Genomic DNA, 23,100 nt, shown 5'->3' with positions numbered 1-23,100 from the left:
ATTTTCATTCTGAAGCATTTTATTACATCTCGTTGGGTTTCTTAATACATTATGACAGCTCATTTAGCATTACAAAAGATTCACCAAAAGGTTCTTTACAAAGTAGAGAGACATCAACCCAAAAAGAAACCAAAAGCTTCATGCTAACCCTCGAAGTTCCTTAAGACTCTAGTATCACATTCACGCACAACCTTACAAGCATTAACACTCTCCAACAAATGGCCCATGAGTTTAACCGCTCAATTAACAGTGTGCCAAAGGAATGAACTATGAGTTCAACCACTCAATTAACGATATGAGCCACTGGTCAAATGTGATCAATGCAAAATGTTGTCTTGTAAATAGTAGAACCCACAGATTATTAATATTATAAAAAAAAGCATCCAAACATTTATTTTGATCCAACTTTTGAGCATGCTCATCCCATACCTACCATATAAAAAATGAAATGGGTTGCATTTGATATCGTGGTGACAGAATAATAGAAACGACAAAAAATGGATAACCACAAAAACAAACATCTTCCACATACAACAGGTCTACAACTCCAATGTAGCTTTCGGGCAACACACTTGTATATCACAATCCATTAAATCTAATCACCATAAATCGCTAACAGATAATCCAATCTCACCAAACCAATACGAAAAGAATTGAAATATTACAATCCGAGACATTTGAAAGAACTCCCAGGTTCACCAGGATAAATAAAAACCACACACAGTTGCAAATTACAATGAGACTAATTCCATTCAGAAACAATAATCTGTGTCAATCTCTGTACAATAGCAACAATCCTAACCACCCTGACATAAACACGCTACAGTTACGGCGATAGACACTCCCATTACAAATGATTTGTTGGGTAATGCTTCCACCTCAGCAGCTACAATTGCAAGAGTCGGATCTGTTTTGTCTTCCAAGATCCCGATTGATATACAAAAGCTGGTTTTTAGTGGGTTAGCCTTCTTTCTTGTTTGACAAGATGGACACAAAAAGGGTCGCAACCAAAACCAACAAGCCTGAAACTTGTTGCAAAATCAACTGAGACAGAAGATGAGCTTACACTTGCTCCCATCAGCCTCTCAGATGGCCTGAAATAAGATAAGCATGGATCACAATCATTTCCTACAAAATAGCTTTAGCACGCACCTTCTTGTTGTCCTGTTCTTTTATCTTTGATCAGAGCAACCTCTGTAACATTTCCATGCTCTCCAAACAAAGGACGAATCTGACATCAAATAAGCATGATATCATCAAATAACTAAAACCATAAAAGATAACAGGGGAGATATATCATGGCAAGTTTTCTATATGAATTATTTGACTCACATTTTCCTTAGTGGCTATCCTTGGAACAGGTCCAACAAATAGTTTGGCAAAACTCCCACCATCAAAATTCTCAGAACGAGTAAACACGAGAAAAGAAATTGAAGATGCAGGTATGTAGGGAACATAATAGATAGATAAAATAAAAAGGAAACTACAAATCACTTGATGCTGCATTCAACCATGAGTCTCTATGCACTACCACGAATTCATCCAAAAATAGACTAGAGCTATTAACCAGCACTGATAGAAAAAAAAATAAATTCTTCAAACAATTTAACAATACAAACATGAGTGAAGTAAAGCTCCAAATAATCCAGTTGGTAATGCGCCACAGAAACACGCCTAGAATACGAGCAACATAGAATTCAGAATTTTTAGACATACTGCACAAACACAAAAGTCTAAGGGCGAACTGGTGGAGAGCCTCCAAGGCCAGACAAAGGAACCCTCGCTTCTGACCCGAAAGAGGCAATTTCTAACGATAATTGGGGCTGGAACTTCCACCAGCATCACCCATTAGCCTGAAGCCTCCTCCCCTAAAGCTGTCAGGGATTAGCGAGGAGGGCTCTCAAAGGGCCGGTGATTGCCTCCATAGAAGCAGTTGGGGCTACGATGGTTGTGCTTGTTCAAGTTCTCAAGAGGCACATTGGAGAAGTGAGACTCACTGTGAGAGGGACCTCTAGAGTGACGGTAGGAGTGGGAGTGTGAGTCTTAGTGGTGGCTATGGTTGTCACACGTAATGGGCTGCACACAGGCCAGGGATGTGATGGGCTCACACATAGATGAAGACTGAGGAAGTAAATGGATCATGGGCTTGGGCTTGGGGCACTTGAAGGATGTTACTGTGTTTAGCAGTGCGTTTTACATTGTCTATATTGCGTTTTATTATCAAAAGGTCTTGCATGACTATTAGTTTATATAGTCTATTTTACCCTTTTTTGGACTTCATCTATTGGCTAGTTCTCTGTAGAAACCGTTAGAATGGTTTCCTTTAAGGCATGACACACCCTTTGTAAGGAATTACTTAAGAATATTTTTTAAATACAACTTCTAGAATTCTCTCTCTTTCTCTCACAACTTTCTGGAGGCTACTCCCAGTCCCCTCTAAGGAGTTATTCTACTTTCTCAATTACTTCTTCATTGTTACAATTTGTATCAGAGATTTCGATCTCTTAAACTGTGACATGGCTGATGGAACAAGGACGAGTCAGCTGCAGGAAGGGCGGCCAACCTCAACAGATCACAGACTCAAGTTTGAAACAGTGGAGACTGAGTTGTTGATGTTGAAAAGGCAATCAAACTCCATTATTCAGCAAATGGCAGCTTTGGCTACTGAGTTGCAAAGGAGAAACCCTCATTCTTCTGATGGGGAAACTTCTAATCAATAGAATCTGAGGCAGGAATTTCAAGACCTGAAAGAGAAGCAATACCAAGGTCAGTATGCATTGATTTCCTAGTTTTAATGGGGATGACCCATGGGTTGGCTATATAAGGCTAACCATTTATTTGCCTTCTATAACACCTTACCACACCACAAATTGAGATTGACTTCCTTCACGTGGAAGGCCAAGCATTGGTCTGGTTTTAAGACCTTAAGGAGTTGGGAGGGTTGATGGGATGGGATGTATTTGCTAAGGCCTTTCACTAGATTTGAACCTAATTCCTATGAAAACCCTATGGAATCTTTAACTAGGCTAAAACAAGGAGGGACTATGGAGGAGTATAAGTCCAAGTTTGAGGCACTCTCAAATAGACTAAGGGGATTGTCTGATTCCTATAAGTTTAGTTGCTTTTTAAGTGGATTAAGGGATGATATCAGGTTGCCTGTGAGGATATTTAAACCTGATAATCTCTTAGGGAGTTGGGATCTATACTCTGGAACTTCAGTGACCTGACTATGGGGTTCAAATAGGGGGAAAGGAAGTGATTCTTAAGGGCCTTAGTCAGGGGGTTCTTAGGCCCCATTGGGTATTACAGAAAATTTATAAAAGGGTATGAGAGTATTTCTGGACCATTAACTGGGTTATTAAAGAAGAATCAATTTCAGTGGACCCTTAAAGCAAGAGAGGCATTTCTAAAATTAAAGGAGGCAGTCTCTAAACCTCCTATACTAGTCCTACTAGATTTCGCTCAACTCTTTGTGATTGAGTGTGATGCCTCGGGAAGGGCAGTTGGAGCAGTGTTGATGCAAAAAATAGGCTTATTGCCTATTTCAGCCAAGCCTTGAATGGCAGAATTTTATCATGGTCAACTTATAGAAGGAATTCTATGCCCTAGTGGCAGCCATACAAAAATGGAGACCCTATCTACTGGGATAGATCCTCACTGTTAGAACAGACCACCAGAGCTTAAAATTTCTACTTGAAAAAATAGGGACCCTTTATAGAAAAAATGGGTGTTCAAATTACTTGCATATGACATAAGGGTGGAGTATAGAAGGTGTTGAGAATCGTGTAGCAAATGCCCTTCCAGGAGGGATGAATTTCAGAAGACAGAAGTGGGTTTGACTCATGCAGCATTGTCTATTTCTACAGTTGAATGTTGGGAAGAGGTTAAAGATGGGTACAAGCAGGATCCGTATGCATCCAAGCTAATGGAACAAGCCACTATTGGTATGTTACTTCAGAACTTTTCTGAGAAGGATGGGTTGCTGTTTTACAAAGGCGGATTGTTAGTGACTGGGCAGGGTGATTCAAGACAGAAGGTTTTGCAGACTTTACACAGTGGACCTTTATGAGGACATTCTAGTTATGACAAAAGCCTCCACAGGGTTAAGAAGAATTTTATTGGCCAGGACTAAGAAAGGAGTCAAGGACTTTCATAAAAATTGTGAAGTTTGTCAAAAGATGAAAACAGATCAGGCTAAACCTAATGGGCTCTTACAACCTATTCCTATCCCTTCTCAACCATGGCTGCACATTACAATGGATTTTGTTGAGGGTTTACCTAAACCTTAGGGGTTTGATAGCATATGGTAGTTGTGGATCGCCTCATCAAGTATGCCCATTTTACCCCTCTCACTCATCCTTTTCAGCTAAAACTGGCCCAATTGTTTGTGAGACAAATCTTAAGGTTTCATGGGATGTCTCAATCCATTATTTTAGATAGAGGCAATGTGTTTACCAACCTGTTTTGGCAGAAATTTTCAGAATGCAAGGAATTCAATTGGCACTCAGCACCTTATACCACCCTAAACAGATGGCCAGATTAAGGTAGTCAATAAATGCCTTGATAACTACTAAGATGCTTTGTGGGAGAGAAACCTAAAACTTGGGCCTACTGGATACCCTTAGCAGAGTTGTTGTATAAACCACACACCACTCTTTTATACACCTAACATCATTTAAGGCCTTTACTGTTATGCCCCACCCCGATTGTTACCTTACAGTTCTGGTACCACTAAGGTAGCTGCTGTAGATGAAGAGCTCAGATCCAGGGACCAGATCTTACTACTATTGAAACATAACCTACAGAGGGTCCAAGATAGAATAAAGAAGTATGCTGACCTTAAGAGGAAGGAACAACAATTCGAGGAAGGGGAATGGGTTTACTTGAGACTACAACCCTACAGACAACATTCAGTGACCAATTGACAAATCTCAAATTATCCCCAAGGTTCTATGGGCCCTATCAAATACTGAAAAGGATCGGAGAGGTTGCTTACAAGTTAGATCTACCACCCTACTCATCTATACACCCCGTACTTCATGTTTCACATGTAAAAAAAAAAAAAAAAATTGGGGCAAAATGCAGAAACGCAACCTAATCTACCACCAATAGATCAAGAAGGGGAAATCAAACCAGGACTAGCAAAAATTATAGAAAGGCACATGAGGAAGGTGAAGAACTTATCGGTGGTGAAGCTGCTGGTGCGGTGGCAAGGACAAGCTGTCGAGGATGCGAAATGGGAGCCCTTGATGGGAATCGAGATGGGCCTAGTCTTAAAAATCATTTGCAAGTTCTACATAGGCTAATTACAAGATCAAGAGCCAAGAAGATTAAGGAAGCAATACAAGGATTGGTGCAATCCACTTACGATGAAGCTAGCAAGAGCCCAACACTCAAGATGAGTTTGAAAGAAGGAGAACCAGTTTTGATCCACTTAATACAAGTTATGGAAGACATGACTTAGAGTTATTGTTTAGCTTATTGTTATTGAAGTTTTCAATTTGTTTAAATCATTTAAAAGATTTATTTTAGTAGTTATAAGAATTAGTCTAGAATAGTCAGACTTGAAGATGCTTGGCCCACATATGTTTTATTTTGTTGAACTAGGATTTTAACAGTTACTATAGCTGCGATACTATTCATCCAGGAGTATTTTGGATAAAAGGAGCCTTGTTTTGGCCTAGCGTTAATTGGGGTTTAGGTATTTAAATACTTGTAGCCGTCCAACACAAGTTCTCTTTAGACAATATTGAATTTTCATTGTGAATTAAGTTTACTCCTCTCGTTCTTGATTGAACTTTTGATCTTATCAAAGGTAAATCACAACTTTTGTGGCGTTCATCCTTGTAATCTGGTTCTTAAGATAGGTTCTTCAACGGGTCTAGATTTTAATATAATATAGGTTCTTGAAACGAGTTCTCAATGGGTCTAGATTCTCCATCCATTTTGATTTTTTGCTTTCTTGGGTGAGTGTTCAAACTAATTGTGGATTCAAGGGATTTCATTTCCACGGATGCATATCAGCCCTACGTCAAACTGAAGGAAGCCTACCCATACCTTGTGGCAAGGTGTTCTAATGGGAGGGCTTTGCCAAATGCAATGGGTTGCATCGAACTGAAGGAAGCCTACCCATACCTTGTGGGCAAGGTGTTCTAATGGGAGGGTTTTGTCAAATGCAATGGGTTGCACATGAGCTAAGGACATGATGGGCTCATGCATAGATGAAGACTAAGGAAGTAAATTTTTACTGGGCTTGGGCTTGAGGCACTTGAAGGATGTTACTGTGTTTTAGGCAGTGTGTTTTACATTGTCTACATTGCATTTTAATTATCAAAAGGTCTTGCATGACCAATTAGTTTATATAGTCTATTTTACCCTTTTTTTGGACTGTAGCTAGAATGCCATCTATTGGCCAGTTCTTTGTAGAAACTGTTAAAATGGTTTCCCTTTAAGGCATGACAACGCCCCTTTGTAAGGAATCACATGCAGAATATTTTTCTGAATACAACTCTAGAATTCTCTCTCTTTCTCTCACAACTTTTTGGAGGCTACTCCCATCTAAGGAGTTATTCTATAATATTTCTCAATTACTTCTTCACCATTACAGGTTGTTGTTGTTGTTGTAGCGGTATCCTCGGTGCCTATCCAGCTTGAAAGAATTTGGTGTGGAAACCAGAAACCTAGGAATTGGAAAAGCGTGTTAGGTAGGACTGTCCATATCGGGCCGAGTTTTTTTCCCTACCCGGTCCGAAACCCTGGAAAACCAGATTCCAATTCCGGGTTTCAAGTCAGAACCTGGGTTGCAAAATCTTGGTACACCTAGTCCAGGTACCAAGTTGTAAAATCGGAACCCGTATTTTTTTTTTTTCAGTTTGCATGTTTTGATGTTTCTTTTTATTATTATTATTAATATTATAATTATGAGGTTTGACAGAATATTTAATTATGTATAACATAAGGCAGCTCGATGAAGGAGACGAAGAAAGAAGAAATATTGGTGGCAATCAGCAAAGTTATCAAAAACTTCTACCAAGGGATTAGCAAATGCGATAGCAATGAGAGTTTCCCAGCAACAACAATAGTACAACTTTGATAGATGTCCACCTGGAACCCCTCAGCATCCACAAATTCTTTATCGCTTTCATCACCCACATCCAACAAATCCTGCTCTCTATATGTGTCCTATAGTAAATGAATTGGCCCTATGTTATACAGAATTAAATATTCTGTCAAACCTCATAATTATAATATTAATAAATAAAAAAAACATCAAAATAGTCAAACTTAAAAAAAAAAAAATCGGGTACCGAGTTGTAACCAGGATTCATCTAGGTTCTAGCCTGGATCTAACCAAGGCTAACCCGGTCCCAAGCTCAGGCCCAGATTTGAAACCTGGGTTCCAGTCCGGGTATACCCTGGTTCCCTAGGCCTGAACCTGGATGAACAATCCTAGACTGTTAGGCTTCTTACACAAACTGACCGAGTGTTTCTTTCAGTTACAGGCCTATACCGTTCAGGCAAAATGGGAAACGAGCTTTAGCTTCAAAAGCATCAAATAAATTAGCATGCTTCCTTTGTTTTGCTTGGTTTCAAATAAAAAGAATTTCAAAGTTTTTTACCCTAACTTAAAAAAAACATATGGAAGAAATAATATTGCCACTCTTAATTACTCGGTATTAGTTAATTTGAAAGCCTAAACTATACAAATATTTATTAATTGCAAGGATGAAAATTGTATTATCATCAAAGTTATTAAATATTTTTTCACTAAAAAAAATAATTGATGTGCAGTCAAATAGCTAATGAAGAATAATACTTTACAAATCTATATAGAATATACATATATGAAAAATCTATTTTCAAAGTCGATGTATAGAGCACACTGAGTAAAGTGCTTACATATCTCGTGCTTACATGATATAATTTGATTTGAAAAATAAATTTTAAATTTGAATCTTACGAATCAAATCTTACCATTTAAATGTTGTGCCAACTTGAAAATAAAATAACTATATACATACTATACAATGGGAGGCCAGAATATTATGCCAAGGTTGTCGGGCCATTTTTCTTTGTATGGGACGACATTGTAAGGATTGCCATGAAAGAGCATCGTTGTCCATAAGAGAACAATGCCAATACAGAGAAGAGCTTAATCCAAAGAAAATGCATTCGGCTTTTGGACAATACACGTCATATTCTATAGGGTGTTGTGGCACTTGTGATCAAATGTGCTTTTGAGGATTGTAAATTTTTGCTTTAATTGTTGGAACTCAAATCGATATACCAATTTGTGTAACCAAAGTTTCTGGACAAAAAAAATCTCAAGCGACCATACCCGTATTAAGGAAGATTGGCAACAATCAATGCCAAGAAAAATGAATCAAGATCCAATTAGCCAAGTCAACCGAATCAAGCTCAAATATAGAATCATAGTTGTTTTTTCCATTTATTGTAAATCTTTTCATTTATTGTAAATTCCATTCTTGCACAACTCTATTTCCGTATATATGTAGTTACCAAAAACTGCTCCTGCACTTGTAATATATTTGATTCAAAGGTCAATGAAATGTTGTGAGGTTTTTTCATTGAAACTGTATGTTTTTAAAATTGTATATGGTATCAAGAGAGTCATACTCTCACGAGCAAACAGATGCTCTTCTCTAAGATGGCTTCCCTCATCAGAACAAACATCTACCCATCCTCCACACACTCATCCAATATCACCCACCGAAAATGCCCTCATTGCTCTCAATATTTTACAACAAATCAATGAAAATTTGACACCATCTACCCTCTCTCAATGGAGAGCACAATTTGAAGCTCTCTTTATAGGCTTTAATCTCCTTGACTATGTCAATGGAATTTCACAGTGTCCTCCCCTGTCGGCACCTCTTCCACCGAGTTAAATAAAACTCACTGGGTTCATCAGGATAAATTAACCATGAGTGTTATCCTGGCTTCAACCCCCACCACCATTAATCCCTCATCGCCATTGCCAAAACCTCTCATGAGGCTTGGAAGAAACTCAATCATATGTATGCCAATAAATCTAGAACCCAAGCCATGCAACTCAAGGAAGAACTTACCTTCATTCAGTGAGGAACTCGTTCCATCCCTGACTGTTTGCATGCGGTGAAAGCACTTGCTAATGAAATCGCCCTTATCGATCATCCCATATTTGATGATGAGCTTACCCTTTATATTCTTAACTGACTGGGTTCTGATTTCAGGGAAATTGCAGCGCTGATTCGTGCCAGGGAAACATCCTTGGCCTTCGAAGAACTGCACAACATTCTTGTGGGACATGAAAGCTACCTGCGATGCTTGGAGATGACAACCCAACAACTCGTAGCTTCTACAAATTATTCTCACCGCAACAAGCAAAAATCAAGTGCCTCTGGTGGGTCTCAATCAAAAGGGAATTATAAGGCCAGTAGGCCTCCTCGGCCTCAAGGCCAGAATCGCACATCTCAAGGCTCGCCCAAAGACAATTGCATGTATTCTCAAACACCTATTTGGCCCAATCAACGAAGATACTAGCCAATTTTGTGAACAAATGGGCCACATAGCCAAGTCTTGTCCCTAGCTTAATTCATCTGAAGTCACGATAAACTGTGCAACTACGTCAAATCAACAGATCACAAGTGGCTTCTTGACTCCCTGTTTCTCACAATATTATTGGTGACTTGGCAAATTTATCTATTCACTCTGAGTGTGATGACACTGATGAAGTTGTTATTGGTGATAGGTCAGGCTTGGCCATCTCACACATTGGGTCATTGGTTTAAATTCTCCAAAACAGATCTTTATTCTTCGTGATACTCTTTATGTCCCAAGTATTTGCAAAAGTTTGATTTCTGTTCATCATTTCATATCCCAAAATAATATTTTTATTGAGTTTCACCCTTCTCATTTTCTTGTGAAGGATCGGATCACGGGGGCGACCCTACTAAGAGGTGCATGTGAAAGTGACATTTACATTTTTCCGAAATCACTGGTGGGCTCCTCTTCAAAAATGGTGGCCAACGTGCATGAACGGACCTCGTTCGATGGGTGGCATAAGCGTCTTGGACATCCGTCATTTAAAGTTGTCCAACATCTTGTCAAAAAATTTTCTCTTCCTGTTATGAACAATAAAATGAACTTTTGTGTTCATCTTGTTCTATTAATAAAGCTCATCAACAATCTTTTCGGCCCCTGAGTTTTCAAAGTCATGCTCCTCTAGATCTTATTTATACTGATGTGTGGGGACCCGTTCATTGTCTTGGTCTCGATGGTTCTCGTTATTATTTGCTTTTCATTGGCCATTACACAAAATATATGTGGTTCTATCCCATAAATGAAAAATCCTGTGTTAAGATTGTCTTTCCCCAATTCAAAAATTTTGTTGAGAAATGTTTTCAAGCAAAAATTAAAAGTCTCTATTCCGATAATGGTGGCGAATATATTAATCTCAAACCGTTTCTCTCTCTCCAAGGCATTAGTCACTACACTACTGCCCCTCACACACCTCAACAAAATGGTATTTCCGAACGTCGTCACCGTCACTTAGATGAGACTGGTCTTACCTTACTTCATGATGCCAACCTTCCTCTCTTTAATTGGCCCCATGCCTTCCATACTTCCACCTACCTCATAAATCGTTCAACCACCCCTCTCCTTCAAAATAGATCACCCTTTGAGGTTCTTTTTGGACAAAAATCAAACTACCTCAAATTAAATCCTTTGGGTGTCTTTGTTTTCCCCTTACTAGGCCCTAGAACACACAAACTCCAGTCCAAGTCCAGCCCGTGTGTCTTCATTGGATACTGTTCAACCCAAAACGCATACAAATGCCTTGAGCCCATTACCAACAAAATCTATACTTCTCGGCACGTCCTCTTCGATGAAGCTTAAACCATAACATCCATTGGTTCCTCTCTGCCTCCATCTTTATATTCGTCTGTTGTGCCACTCACACACAACGTCGTTCAACTCACATCTGCAGTCTCCTCACCAACTCCATCTCGCACCGTCCCAGTGGTCTCGAAAATTGTCTCCACCACGGTCTCAATCTCCTCCAGGTAATACCCGTATATCCCCTTTCATGGATTCTTAGATTCTCAAAATAATTTGGATTCTACATCTATGTTGCCTATAAGTTTGCTTGAATCACATTGTGAATCTGACCACCCGATTGAACTCAGAACCGATCCCCTCCCTCCGAACCGATTCTGACCACCCCTGTTTTCAACTCAAAACCGATTGAACCACTTCCCACATCAAATCGTCGCACCCACTCTATGACCACCCGATCTATGAATAACATCTTCAAACCGAAACAACTCAACACTATCAGCAAACACCCTCTCCCTCCGATTGAACCAACGTGTGTGACTCAGGCATTAACCACACCTCAGTGGCGTGCCGCCATGTCTGAAGAGCTCACTACTCTTATGAGACATGGCACTTGGGACTTAGTTTCCCCTCTAGTAGGCTCTAATCCCCTGGGTTGTAAGTGGGTCTTTCGGGTTAAGCAAAAGGCTGATGGCTCAATCGATTGCTTCAAAGTCCGTCTTGTTGTGAAAGGGTATAATCAAAAACCTGGATTGATTACACAGAGACTTTTAGTCCCGTTGTAAAACCAGCCACTATTCAATCTGTCCTTATTGTTGCTGTCATGCAAGGCAGGGTTTTAAGATAAATGGATGTTAACAGTGCATTTCTTCATGGAGAAATTACTGAGGATGTGTATATGAGTCAACCTCCAGGGTTCAAGGATCTGTCCAAACCCAATCATGTGTGCAAATTACGTAAAGCAATTTATGGTCTTAAGCAAGCCCCTTGGGCATGGTACTCAACTCTCAGTGATGCTCTTCTTCAACTTGATTTTCATAACTCTAGGGCTGATTTTTCACTCTTTATTTATCGAAGTAGCTCGATTATATGCTATTTCTAATATATGTTGATGACCTTGTGCTTATAGGAAATGATTCCAATTCCGTGCACTTTATCATTAAGCAACTTGGTTCTAGATTTTCTTTGAAAGATATGGACACTCTTCACTATTTTTTGGGTATGGAAGTTATCCCAAGCCATGCATGTTTGTTTCTGTCACAGTATAAATATATCCATGACTTGCTGTCCAAAACCAACATGGTTGGTGCTAAGGATGTGTCAACTCCTTTATCTACTAGTACATCCTTAAAATTGGTTAATGGTACAGCTTCTTTTTGATAGTACTGAATTTCAACGTGTTTGTGGGAATCTTCATTATTTTCACTTACTCATCCTAATATATCTTTTAACAAGTTGTCTTAATTTATGCACAAGCCCACCATTACACACTGGACAATAGCAAAAATGTTACTTCTCTATCTGAAGCAAACCATCTTTTATGGCATTCAACTCAGAAAGATCCTTGGCATCTCATGACATACTCCAATGCTGATTGGGCTAGGAATGTTGATGATCGTACATCTAATTCAGCCTATATCAGTTTTCTTGGTACCAACCCAATCTCCTAGAGCTCCAAGAAACAAAAGGTTGTTGCACACTCATCTACGGAAGTTGAATACAGATCATTAACTAATGCAGCCTCAAAAACAATGTGGTTACTTGGCCTTCTCAATGAACTCGGATTTCCTCTCAAAGCTCCATCTTCTATGCTATGTGACAACCTTGGAGCCACTCATCTAAGTTTTAATCCAGTTTATCATTCTCGCATGAAGCACATTCAAATAGACCTTTATTTTGTTCGTGACTTGGTTCAAAAAGGGACTCTTTAGGTCAAGCATGTTCATACCAAGGACCAGCTTGCGGATTTGCTGATCAAACCATTGTCCAGGCAACGTACTGAATTTCTTCGATTTAAGATTGGCCTTGCCGATGGAAGCCCTATCTTGCGGGGGCATATTAAGGAAGATTGCAACAATCATGCCAAGAAAATGAATCAAGCTCCAATTAGCCAAGTCAACTGAATCAAGCTCAAATATAGAATTCTAGCTGTTTTTTCCATTTATTGTAAATCTTTTCATTTACTGTAAATTCCATTCTTGCACAACTCTGTTTCCGTATATATGTAGTTACAAAAATCTGCTCCTACACTTGTATATATTTGATTCAAAGGTCAATGAAATGTTGTGAGGTTTTTCATTGAAACTGTGTGCTTTTAAAATTTTATAACCGGAGGTACAATAAACATATATGCAATGCAAAATAACATAGCACTCTTTATCACAATCTCAAGCATTCCACCACATTACAGTTTTCACAGACAGGCAATGCCTAAAATAATTTTTTTTTTTTTATAAGTAAAACAATGCCTAAAAGAATAGAGTTAGTATCAAAGGAATACAAATATGATCTAGACTGATGGGTCAATGAGCCAAGACAATAGTATGACTAAAATAAATTCTATTGAAGATGATCATCTTTTGAAGATCAAACTATCATGTAAACATCTCTATGATCTTCAGGTAGCGAAACGCATCGATGAAGGAATCACAAGTAAGAGGAAACTAAAGAATACATGACTGCAAGTTTGGGGGCAAAGACAAGATGAAATTTCTCATCTCATCTTATCTCATCATTACAATTTTTTTAAATTTTCACACAAAATATAATAAACAATTCAACTTTTTCAAATCTCATTTCAACTTTTTCAAATCCCAAAATAATAATAATATTTTAAATTAATATTTTAAACTTTCATCTAAAATAAAAAATTCTCATCTCACTTTCCAAATCTTCATGTCTTTCTTCGATTCCATGTGCCAACACAATTTATAAGTAGCAATGTAAGCACTATTATACATCACACATAATAAAGGATCAAACAGTCTAGTCTCCATCCAAAATAAAGTTTCTGTCATTTTACAAGCACCCTAGCACAGCGTCAATAAACCTAAAACTATCACAAATTCTGATAGATCACAACTGTAATATTTCTAAAAGATAGTTTTAACACAAGAAAATGTAACTTATTATATTGAGTATGATACATGACTCAGAGTGCATCAAAGCCCGAGATGCACACCACTACCATGTCAGTTCCATTTCCAAGATTAAATAGTCCTAACAATCTTTAGTTTAAATTGCTCTGTTCTGTTCCATCAAGTTCAAAACCAGTAAGTAAACTACCAACCATCTTTCACTACAAGCTTGTTGCAATAATTTGATGTTAAATGATGCCAAATAAGGATAGAGCATTACTGTAATTGCAGCATTAAGTAAATTATAATTCGATGTTGAATGTAACGGGACTTTTTAAGGGAACAAAAGGGACATGTATAACCAGCACCAATTAATTGAAAAGTCCATGTGTTCAAATGAGACAGATTTATAGTCCTAATGGGTGGGAGAAAAGCAAAACATGTTGCCAACAACAAACAAAGATAATGCATATTGCACAGGACATTGCCACAGCTACGATCAGCATCCTTTCAAAATTTTTGTCCAATATGGTCATGTAGTTGAATAAATCAGTTAGTTTGTCACCTAAAATGTATTTCACAGGAGAAGAAACAATCCTTAAGCCAAAATTTAAATATTCTTGTAACCCACTCTAGATTATAGGCTATAGAGAGTTAAGGAACCTCTATATGCATGATGCATTGTCGTATAGAATAATGCAGGCCGGCTTGGTTGCACAAACCAAAATAACAACAGGATAGCATATGCATTAACACAGAAATTAGGTGACTAACAACGAAAGCAACGTGGAATTCGGTCCATGAACAGAAACAGAGACTTGTCAGGTAGCGATAAAAGTGCAACACCAAAAAACTTCAAGTTCAATTCTACCCCCAACAAAACCCATACCAAAACATACCATCAAAAACTCATCAAATCAGGCCATTTCCGCACATTCAAAGCCTTTCCCATTGAGAAAGAAAGATAAGCGTCGACGCTTGCATACTGGACCTGCTGCTCGCTAAGCCAGTAATTATCCTAAGCACTCCTACCAATCCGCTCGGGCTTCTCCACGTCCTTGAAACCCAAAATACGGCCTGTCAACTCCTCCATCGAGAGACTCCTACTCCAGCCCTTCGTCGCGGCCACCACATCACGAACGTCAACGAGGTTTGAGACCGATAGCTCGTGCTTGGAGTCGAGGAGCATGTCCTTGTCTCTGTGGTTCCAGACGCCAACGAAGGTGTTGTCGGTGTTGGAGAGGAAAAGCCGGAGGAAACGGGGGACGCGGGGCGCGTGGAAGAGCTGGAAGACGAGGCAGCGGTGGCCAATGCAAAGCTGGAGAGTTGCGGCAGAGGCAGAATAGGGGTTCCACTGGACGCCGAGACCGACGACGAGGCGGCGGCTGTGAATGTGGGTGAAGAAGAGGGGACGGACTTTATGAAGCCATCCACGGACGACGGCGGGGGTGGAAGTGAGAGTGACGTGGATATGGTGGTTGTGGAAGAAGTGTACAGTGAATGTTCGGAGCCTCTGAGGATTTGGGCTGTGGTGGGGTTCAATGGTTATGTGGTCGTTCATGGTGGGTGAGTCGGTCTTGGTAGGGTTTACGGTCTAGGTTAGGGTCCCTGCAAAGAATTTTCTCTGGTACGTATATGCGTGGAGAAGATGGTACTGCAGGCGGTTATGACTTTGTGCCGCGCCGGTTGCAAGTCTGTCAGAGCACCCGTCCGGATGAAAAAAAAATTCTTCAAATTTCATTCATCTTTCTAAATTTTCTACATTTCACTTTATATTTTTTTTCTATTTTATTAAAATAATTTTTTTATTATTTTTACAACTCATTTATTTATACATCTTTAACTTCTCATTTTTTTTCTCTCTAGAAAAGAGTGGAAGAAAATTTTTAACTTATTTCTTTCACATTTTCATAATTTATTTAATTATTTATTGTACTTATATTTTCAATTTTTCATCTGTAACAAATTTTTTTTAACTATTTATCTCTCTAAATGATAATATTTTAAAAAAATGGACAATTTTTGAAAAAATAAATAAATTGGATCATCTCAATGGTGACATTGTTTTCAAATTTCAACTATAACAAAAAATGAGCATAACAAAAAGTACAGATGATTGGAAGAAAAATTTATTTTATGAGTTATAATAAAATATTTATAAAAAATAATTTAAATATGAACAGTAGCTCTCTATATTTATGGAGCCACTATTCAAACCCTCAACACTTTCACTAAGATAGGCAACCGGATGAAAATGGATTTTTGCCAAAAAGTTAAAAATTTTTACTAAAATTTAAGTAATTCAATAGTATAGGCATTTGGATGCGGATGCTCTTAGATGGTTCGGTTTTTCAAAATCTTGACTAAATTTTAGCAAATAAAAAAAATAAAACATGTACTTACTAAAATAAGACTTGTTTTATCAGTTTTTTTAAAATTAGATTTTAAATATCAAATTTTATAACTTTTTATATATTAATAGTTGATAGGTAGAAAAATAAATTTTTTGTAAATTTTTTTTAAATAATTGACAGGTCGTAAAATGAAAATAAGTCGTGTAGATGATATCACTACAAGTCTACATCCCACGTACATTTTATTACTCTAATTTAATAATTTTTATTTTATAATAAAAATAATTTTATAATTTAACATAGTATAACGTAAGAATATATTTTTAAGAGATCGGACTAAAGGATTTCTTTCTATTTAAAAATAATTGTTTTGTTCGGACAGTCATATTTTCACTAATTTAAGGATTTCTTTCTATGAAAGTAAAATACTGGTGCGGGGAAAGTGGGTTTGTAGATTGTGTAAAGATAGTGTCAAAAAGTTAAATAAATTAAGCAAGCATATGGTTTAACTTCGCTAAAATAGTAGGTTTTTATTTAAAAATGGCTAGCTGCCATAGCAAAATTAAATGTTTTTATTTTATTTTAATTAGTCGGATGTGAGTTGAATTAACATCACGTTTATACATAATATTAATATACTTTAATTGAATATGTAAGTCGCTTTGTTCATAAGGAGAATGATCAGTCTAAGGGAATTTTTTTCACTTTACAAAACCCATTGGACCTCGGCCTAATACCCAGCTCAAAGGCCACCAGGACCGCGTAGCAAAGCATCAACCAGGAAACAGAGTCAAGTAATCAATAAGACTGGTTAGTCTGACATTCCACAGCCGCATTCAGATCCCAAAGACTTGCACTATGCACAACGGAAAATGCAGACAACCCTTGATCCATCAATATCAGACCATTTACGGTTCACAAGGGATAAACACAAAGTTAGGAAATCACGCCGCATTAATGGCGTCACTACTGAGCTACACGCCACATTTATGGTGTCGTCGTAAAACCACGCCGCATTAAAAAATTCTGACAACAAAAACAACAGAAGAGGCACGAACTCTGTAGAGACAAAGACGATCTACACCTTCCCCAACTCACAGTATAAATAGTAAGTTCCAGGTACGAGAAAGCTCTCTGATCCCTAAACTCTTTCACTTATTTACAAACTTTCAAGAATACTTTCAAACTTTGGTATCAGAAACTCCCCAGCCCCAAGGCTGCTCTCTCCCAGTTACACTCTTTCCCATCTTTTGCAGGTCCATTTCGAAAAACTTGAGTTGTCGAAACCTGACCTAAAGTTGTGCGAAACACGATATTAATAATAACGCCGTCTGTGTGATCTTTTTTAGGTCTTAAACACGCTACAGTTACAACAATAGACACTCCATTACAAATGATTTGTTGGGTAATGCTTTCACCTCGGCAGCTACTATTGCAAGTGCATGATTGGTTTGTCTTCCAAGATCCCGATTAATATACAAAAGCTGGTTTTTAGTAGGTTTACATGTCTTGCCTTCTTTCTTGTTTGACTGGATGGGCACAAAAAAGGGTCGCAACCAAAACCAACAAGCCTGACACTTGTTGCAAAATCAACTGATATGGAAGATGAGCTTACACTTGCTTCCATTAGCCTCTCAGATGACCTAAAATAAGATAAGCATGGATCACAATTATTTCATAGAAAATAGTTTTAACACACACCTTGTTGTTGTCCAGTTCTTTTATCTTTGATCAAAGCAACCTTTATAACATTTCCATGCTCTTCAAACAAAAGGCGAATCTGACATCAAATAAGCATGATATCTTCAAGATAACTAAAACAATAAAGGATAACAGGGGAGAAATATCATAGCACAATTTTCTATATGAATTATTTGACTCACATTTTCCTCGATGTCTGTCCTTGGAACAGATCCAACAAATAGTTTGGCAAAACTCCCTCCATCAAAATTCCCTAAAAGAGAAAACACGAGAAAAGAAACTGAAAATGTAGATATGTAGGGAACACAATAGGATAGATAAAATAAAAAGCAAACTGCAAATCACTTCGATGTTGCATTGAACCATGAGTCTCTATGCACTAAGCAAATCCTGAATTCATCCAAAAATCGACTAGAGCTATTAACCAACAGTGATAGGAAAAAAATACAAATTCTTCAAACAATTTAACAATACAAACAAATTAAAGCTCCAAACAATCCAGTTGGTAATGCGTCACATAAACGCTCCTCGAATACGAGCAACATAAAATTCAGAATTTTTAGACATATGACACAAACACAAAAATCTAAGGGCAAACCTAGTGGAGAGCCTCCAAGGCTAGACAAAGGGAACCCTCGCTTCTAACCCGAAAGAGGCGGTTCCTGATTATAATTGGGGACGAAACCTCCACCAGCGCCACCCCTTGGCCTGAAGCCTCCTCCCCTAAAGCTGTCAAGGGAGTGGCGAGGAGGGCTCTCAAAGGGTCGGTGATTGCCTCCACAGAAGCTGTTGGGGCTACAACGGTTGTGCTGGTTCAAGTTCCCAAGAGGTGCATCAGAGAAGCGAGAGGGACCCCTAGAGTGATGGTAGGAGTGGGAGTGTGAGTCTTGGTAGTGGTTGTGGTTGTTGTTGTTGTTGTTGTAGTGGTGGTCTCCTCGATGCCTATCCAGCTCGAAGAATTTGGTGTGGAAAACCGAAACCTAGGATTTGGAAGAGCGTGGACGTTGACAAGTTTGTTTGAAGTCCAGCCCCGCGAGAAGCACAACAAGTGTGAGAGAGAGAGAGAGAGAGAGTTCCTGGGTGAGTGGGTGCAGTCGTGTTGGGCTTCTTACACCAAATGACCGAGTTTTTTTTTAGTTACGGGCCTATATCGTTCAGCAAAATGGGGAACGGGCTTTAGCTTCTAAAGCATCAAATATATTAGCAAGCTTCCTTCTTTTGCTTGGTTTCAAATAAAACAATTTTCAAAGTTTTTTACCCTAACTTAAAAAAAATATTGAAAAAATAATATTGTCCATTCTCTAATTACTCGGTATTTTGTACTTGTGTCAGTAATAGTTAATTTGAAGCTAAACTATACAATATTTATTAATTGGAGGATGAAAATTGTGTTTTCATCAAAGTTATTAAATATTTTCACTAAAAAATTAATTGACATGGAGAGTCAAACAGCTGATGAGAATACAAGTTTACAAGATATATATATATATATATATTTATAATTTTATTCTCAAGTTGATGTATAAAGCACTGGATAAAGTGCTTACAGGATATAATTTGATTTAAAAGAAAAATTTTAAATTTGAATCTTACGAATCAAATATTACCATTTAAATGTTATATATGGTATACCCTACACACCAGCTTGAAAATAGAATATCTATAACCATATAGGGAGGCCAGAATACTATGACTAGGTTGTCGGGCCATTTTTTCTTTATATGGGATGGCATTGTAGAATTGCCTTGAAAAAGAATCGTATAAGAGAACGATGCCAATATTGAGAAAAGCTTAATCTAAAGAAAATGACTTCGGCTTTGGACAATACACTTCATATTCTACAGGGTATTGTGGCAAAGTGCTTCTGAGGATTGTAATTTTTGCTTTAATTGTTGGAACTTAGATCGATATACCAATTTGTGTAATCAAAGTTTTTGGACAAAAAAATCTCAAGTGACCATACCCGATCAAGGTACGATAAACAGATATGCAATGCAAAATAACATAGCACTCTTTATCACAATCTCACGGATCAACCAACATTCCACCACTTCACAGTTTTCACATACAGACAATGCCTGAAATAATTTTTTTTTTTATAAGTAACAATGCCTCAAATAATAAAGGAGTTAGTATCAAATGAACTAGACTGATGGGGCAATGAGCGAAGACTAGAATAAATTCTATTGAAGATGTTCATCTTTTGAAGATCAAACTCTGATGTGAACATCTCATCTATGATCTCCATGTAGCGAAACGCATCGATGAAGGAATCACAAGTAAGAGGAAACTAAAGAATACATGACTAAATCTTCATGTATTTCTTCGATTTCCATGTGCCAACACAATTTATAAGTAGCAATGTACGCACCATTATACATCACACATAATAAAGGATCAAACAGTCTAGTCTCCATCCAAAATAAAGTTTCTATCATTTTACAAGCACCATAGCACAGCGTCAATAAACCTAAAACTATCACAAATTCTGACAGATCACAACTGTAATATTTCTAAAACATAGTTTTAACACAAGAAAATGAAACTTATTATATTGAGTATGATACATGACTCATAGTGCATCAAAGCCCGAGATGCACACCACTACCTTGTCGGTTCCATCTCCAAGATTAAATAGTCCTTAACAATCTTTAGTTTGAACTGCTCTGTTCTGTTCCATCAAGTTCAAAACCAGTAAGTAAACTAGCAACTATCTTTCACTACAAGCTTGTTGCAATAATTTGATGTTAAATGATGCCAAATTAGGATAGAGCATTACTGTAATTGCAGCAATAAGCAAATTATAATTAAGTAATAAAAGTTCGTAGGAGTTGAATGTAACAGGACTTTTTAAGGGAACAAATGGGTCATGTATAACCAGCAGCAATTAATTGAAAAGCCCATGTGTTCAAATGAGACAGATTTATAGTCCTAATGGGTGGGAGAAAAGCAAAACAGAATTCATGCTGCCAACACCAAACAAAGATAATGCACATTGCACAGGATATTGCAACAGCTATGATCAGCATCCTTACAAAAGTTTTGTCCAATATGGTCATGTAGTGAATAAATCGGCTAGTTTGTCACCTAAAATGTATTTCACAGGAGAAGAAACAACCCCTAAGCCAAAATTTAAATATTCTTGTAACCCACTCTAGTTCATAGGCTATAGAGTTAAGGAACCTCTCTGTGCAGGATGCGTTGTCGTATAGAATAATGCAGGGCTTGGTTTAGTTGCACAAACCAAAATAACTACATGATAGCATATGCATTATTAACACAGTAATTAGGTGATTAACAACAAAAACAACGTGGAATTCGGTCCATGAACAGAGACAGAGACTTGTCAAGTAGCGATAAAAGCGCAACATCAAAAAATTTCAAGTTCAATTCTGCCCCCAACAAAACCCATACCAAAACATACCATCAAAAACTCATCAAATCAGGCCATTTCCACACATTCAAAGCCTTTCCCATTGAGAAAGAAATATATGCGTCGACGCTTGCATACTGGACCTGCTCTTCGCAAAGCCAGTAATTATCCCAAGCACTCCTACCAATCCGCTTGGGCTTCTTTACGTCCTTGAAACCCAAAATACGGCCTGTCAACTCCTCCATCGAGAGACTCCTGCTCCAGCCCTTCGTCGCGGCCACCACATGACGAAGGTCAACGAGGTTTGAGACCGATAGCTCGTGCTTGGAGTCAAGGAGCATGTCCTCGTCTCTGTGGTTCCAGACGCCAACAAAGGTGTTGTCGGTGTCGGAGAGGAAACGGCGGAGGAAACGGGGGACGCGGGGCGCGTGGAAGAGCTGGAAGACGAGGCAGCGGTGGCCAATGCAAAGCTGAAGAGTGGCGGCCGAGGCATAACAGGGGTTCCACTGGACCCCGAGACCGACGACGAGGCGGCGGCTGCGGATATGGGTGAAGACGAGGCGACGGAATTTGCGGAGCCATGCACGGACGACGGCGGGGGTTGAAGTGAGAGTGACGTGGATATGGTGGTTGTGGAAGAAGCGTATAGTGAATGTTCGGAGCCTCTGAGGATTTGGGCTGTGGTGGGGTTCTATGGTTATGTCGTCGTTCATGGTCGGTGAGTCGGTCTCGGTACGTTTACCGTCTAGGCTTAGGGTGACTTTTCTCTGGTACGTGTATGCTTAGAGAGGATGGTACTGCAGGCAGGGATGACTTTGTGCCACCCCAATCGCAAGTCTGTCTGTATTACAGCACCCGTACGGATGAAAATATCCTATCTCACTCGATATTTCTTTTCTTTTTATTAAAATAATATTTTTATTATTATTTTTTCTGCTGATTTTTTTATACATCTTTAATTTCTCATTTTTTATTTAGTAGAAGAAAATTTTTAACTTATTTTTTCATATTTTCATAATTATTTAATTATTTATTATACCTATATTTTTCATTTTTCATCTGTAACAAATTTTTTTAACAATAATATTTAAAAAAAAATCATATTTTCTCGTAGAGAACTGCTACGTACAGTCAGTTTCATGCACCTCTTGCACACCCAGACTGACGTGGTGGTTGAAACTTATTCTATTAAAAAAAATGAAAATTGCATTGAGAATAGACCATTGATGCAAACTTCTGAAAAACTTGGTTCCATTTTTCTCCTGCATTCAGCTTGGTTCATTATACTGCAGTTGGACTTGAGCTTCAATGGCAAGAAAATTTTGAGAGTGGTTGATTTACTCTGCAAAGTGCAAACCCATTAAGGCTCCTGTAAACCTTCTTGCCCAACTATGGAAGCTTTCGGCTTACACTTACACAAGTATTGGAGAGACCTTCCTTACGCGCCACCAGTCACCACTGTTGCTCAAATTAGTGCTGGGGAGACTGATGAAGACGAACCTTTTTTCGACTTGGGAAGACCAGCAGAATATCAACAAGTTTAGAAGATTAAACAACCACTTTCACGAGCTCAAGTATGAGATCAAAATCGCTAAGGAAATGAATGATAATTTGGAGGATGCTATAAACGAATTGATTCTCACTTATGAGGAAGTCTTTGCCCATGTCCCGAAAGAAGAAGTGGAGAGCTGGATAGAACAGATGAACTCTCTGAGTTGTTTGTTGTCTTTGTACTTGTGCTTGTTCTTGTGCCTCT

At 38.3% G+C, this 23,100-nt stretch overlaps 1 protein-coding gene and 2 long non-coding RNA genes across 5 annotated transcripts; all 3 read right to left on the bottom strand.

The window, feature by feature from the left end:
* Positions 1-729: 729 nt before the first annotated feature.
* Positions 730-2,252, bottom strand: LOC121238385. Its single transcript, XR_005935116.1, has 2 exons — positions 1,333-2,252; positions 730-1,231 (listed from the first exon to the last, which is right to left on the bottom strand). It is a non-coding gene; the product is annotated as an uncharacterized LOC121238385 (long non-coding RNA).
* An 11,607-nt stretch (positions 2,253-13,859) lies between these two features.
* On the bottom strand, positions 13,860-15,623 carry LOC121238368. 3 transcript variants are annotated; one of them, XR_005935110.1, is made up of 2 exons: positions 14,806-15,616; positions 13,860-14,088 (listed from the first exon to the last, which is right to left on the bottom strand). XR_005935110.1 is itself a non-coding variant. In XM_041135221.1 (2 exons), exon 1 carries the CDS (start codon positions 15,475-15,477, stop codon positions 14,935-14,937), a length of 543 nt encoding a protein of 180 aa, XP_040991155.1. In that variant the 5' UTR covers positions 15,478-15,623; the 3' UTR covers positions 13,860-14,088; positions 14,903-14,934. The 3 variants fall into 3 exon arrangements, 2 of the variants coding, with proteins under 2 accessions (XP_040991155.1, XP_040991164.1); XM_041135221.1 differs by having other exon boundaries at positions 14,903-15,623; XM_041135230.1 differs by having other exon boundaries at positions 14,908-15,623.
* Positions 15,624-20,273: 4,650 nt separating this feature from the next.
* LOC121238362 lies at positions 20,274-21,595 on the bottom strand. The gene is made up of 2 exons (XR_005935109.1): positions 21,386-21,595; positions 20,274-20,642 (listed from the first exon to the last, which is right to left on the bottom strand). It is a non-coding gene; the product is annotated as an uncharacterized LOC121238362 (long non-coding RNA).
* Between the last annotated feature and the right edge of the window lie 1,505 nt (positions 21,596-23,100).

This window comes from Juglans microcarpa x Juglans regia, chromosome 1D (assembly GCF_004785595.1).
Source record: "Juglans microcarpa x Juglans regia isolate MS1-56 chromosome 1D, Jm3101_v1.0, whole genome shotgun sequence".
Lineage (NCBI taxonomy): Eukaryota > Viridiplantae > Streptophyta > Magnoliopsida > Fagales > Juglandaceae > Juglans > Juglans microcarpa x Juglans regia.
This window is presented reverse-complemented; position numbering and strand designations above follow the sequence as displayed.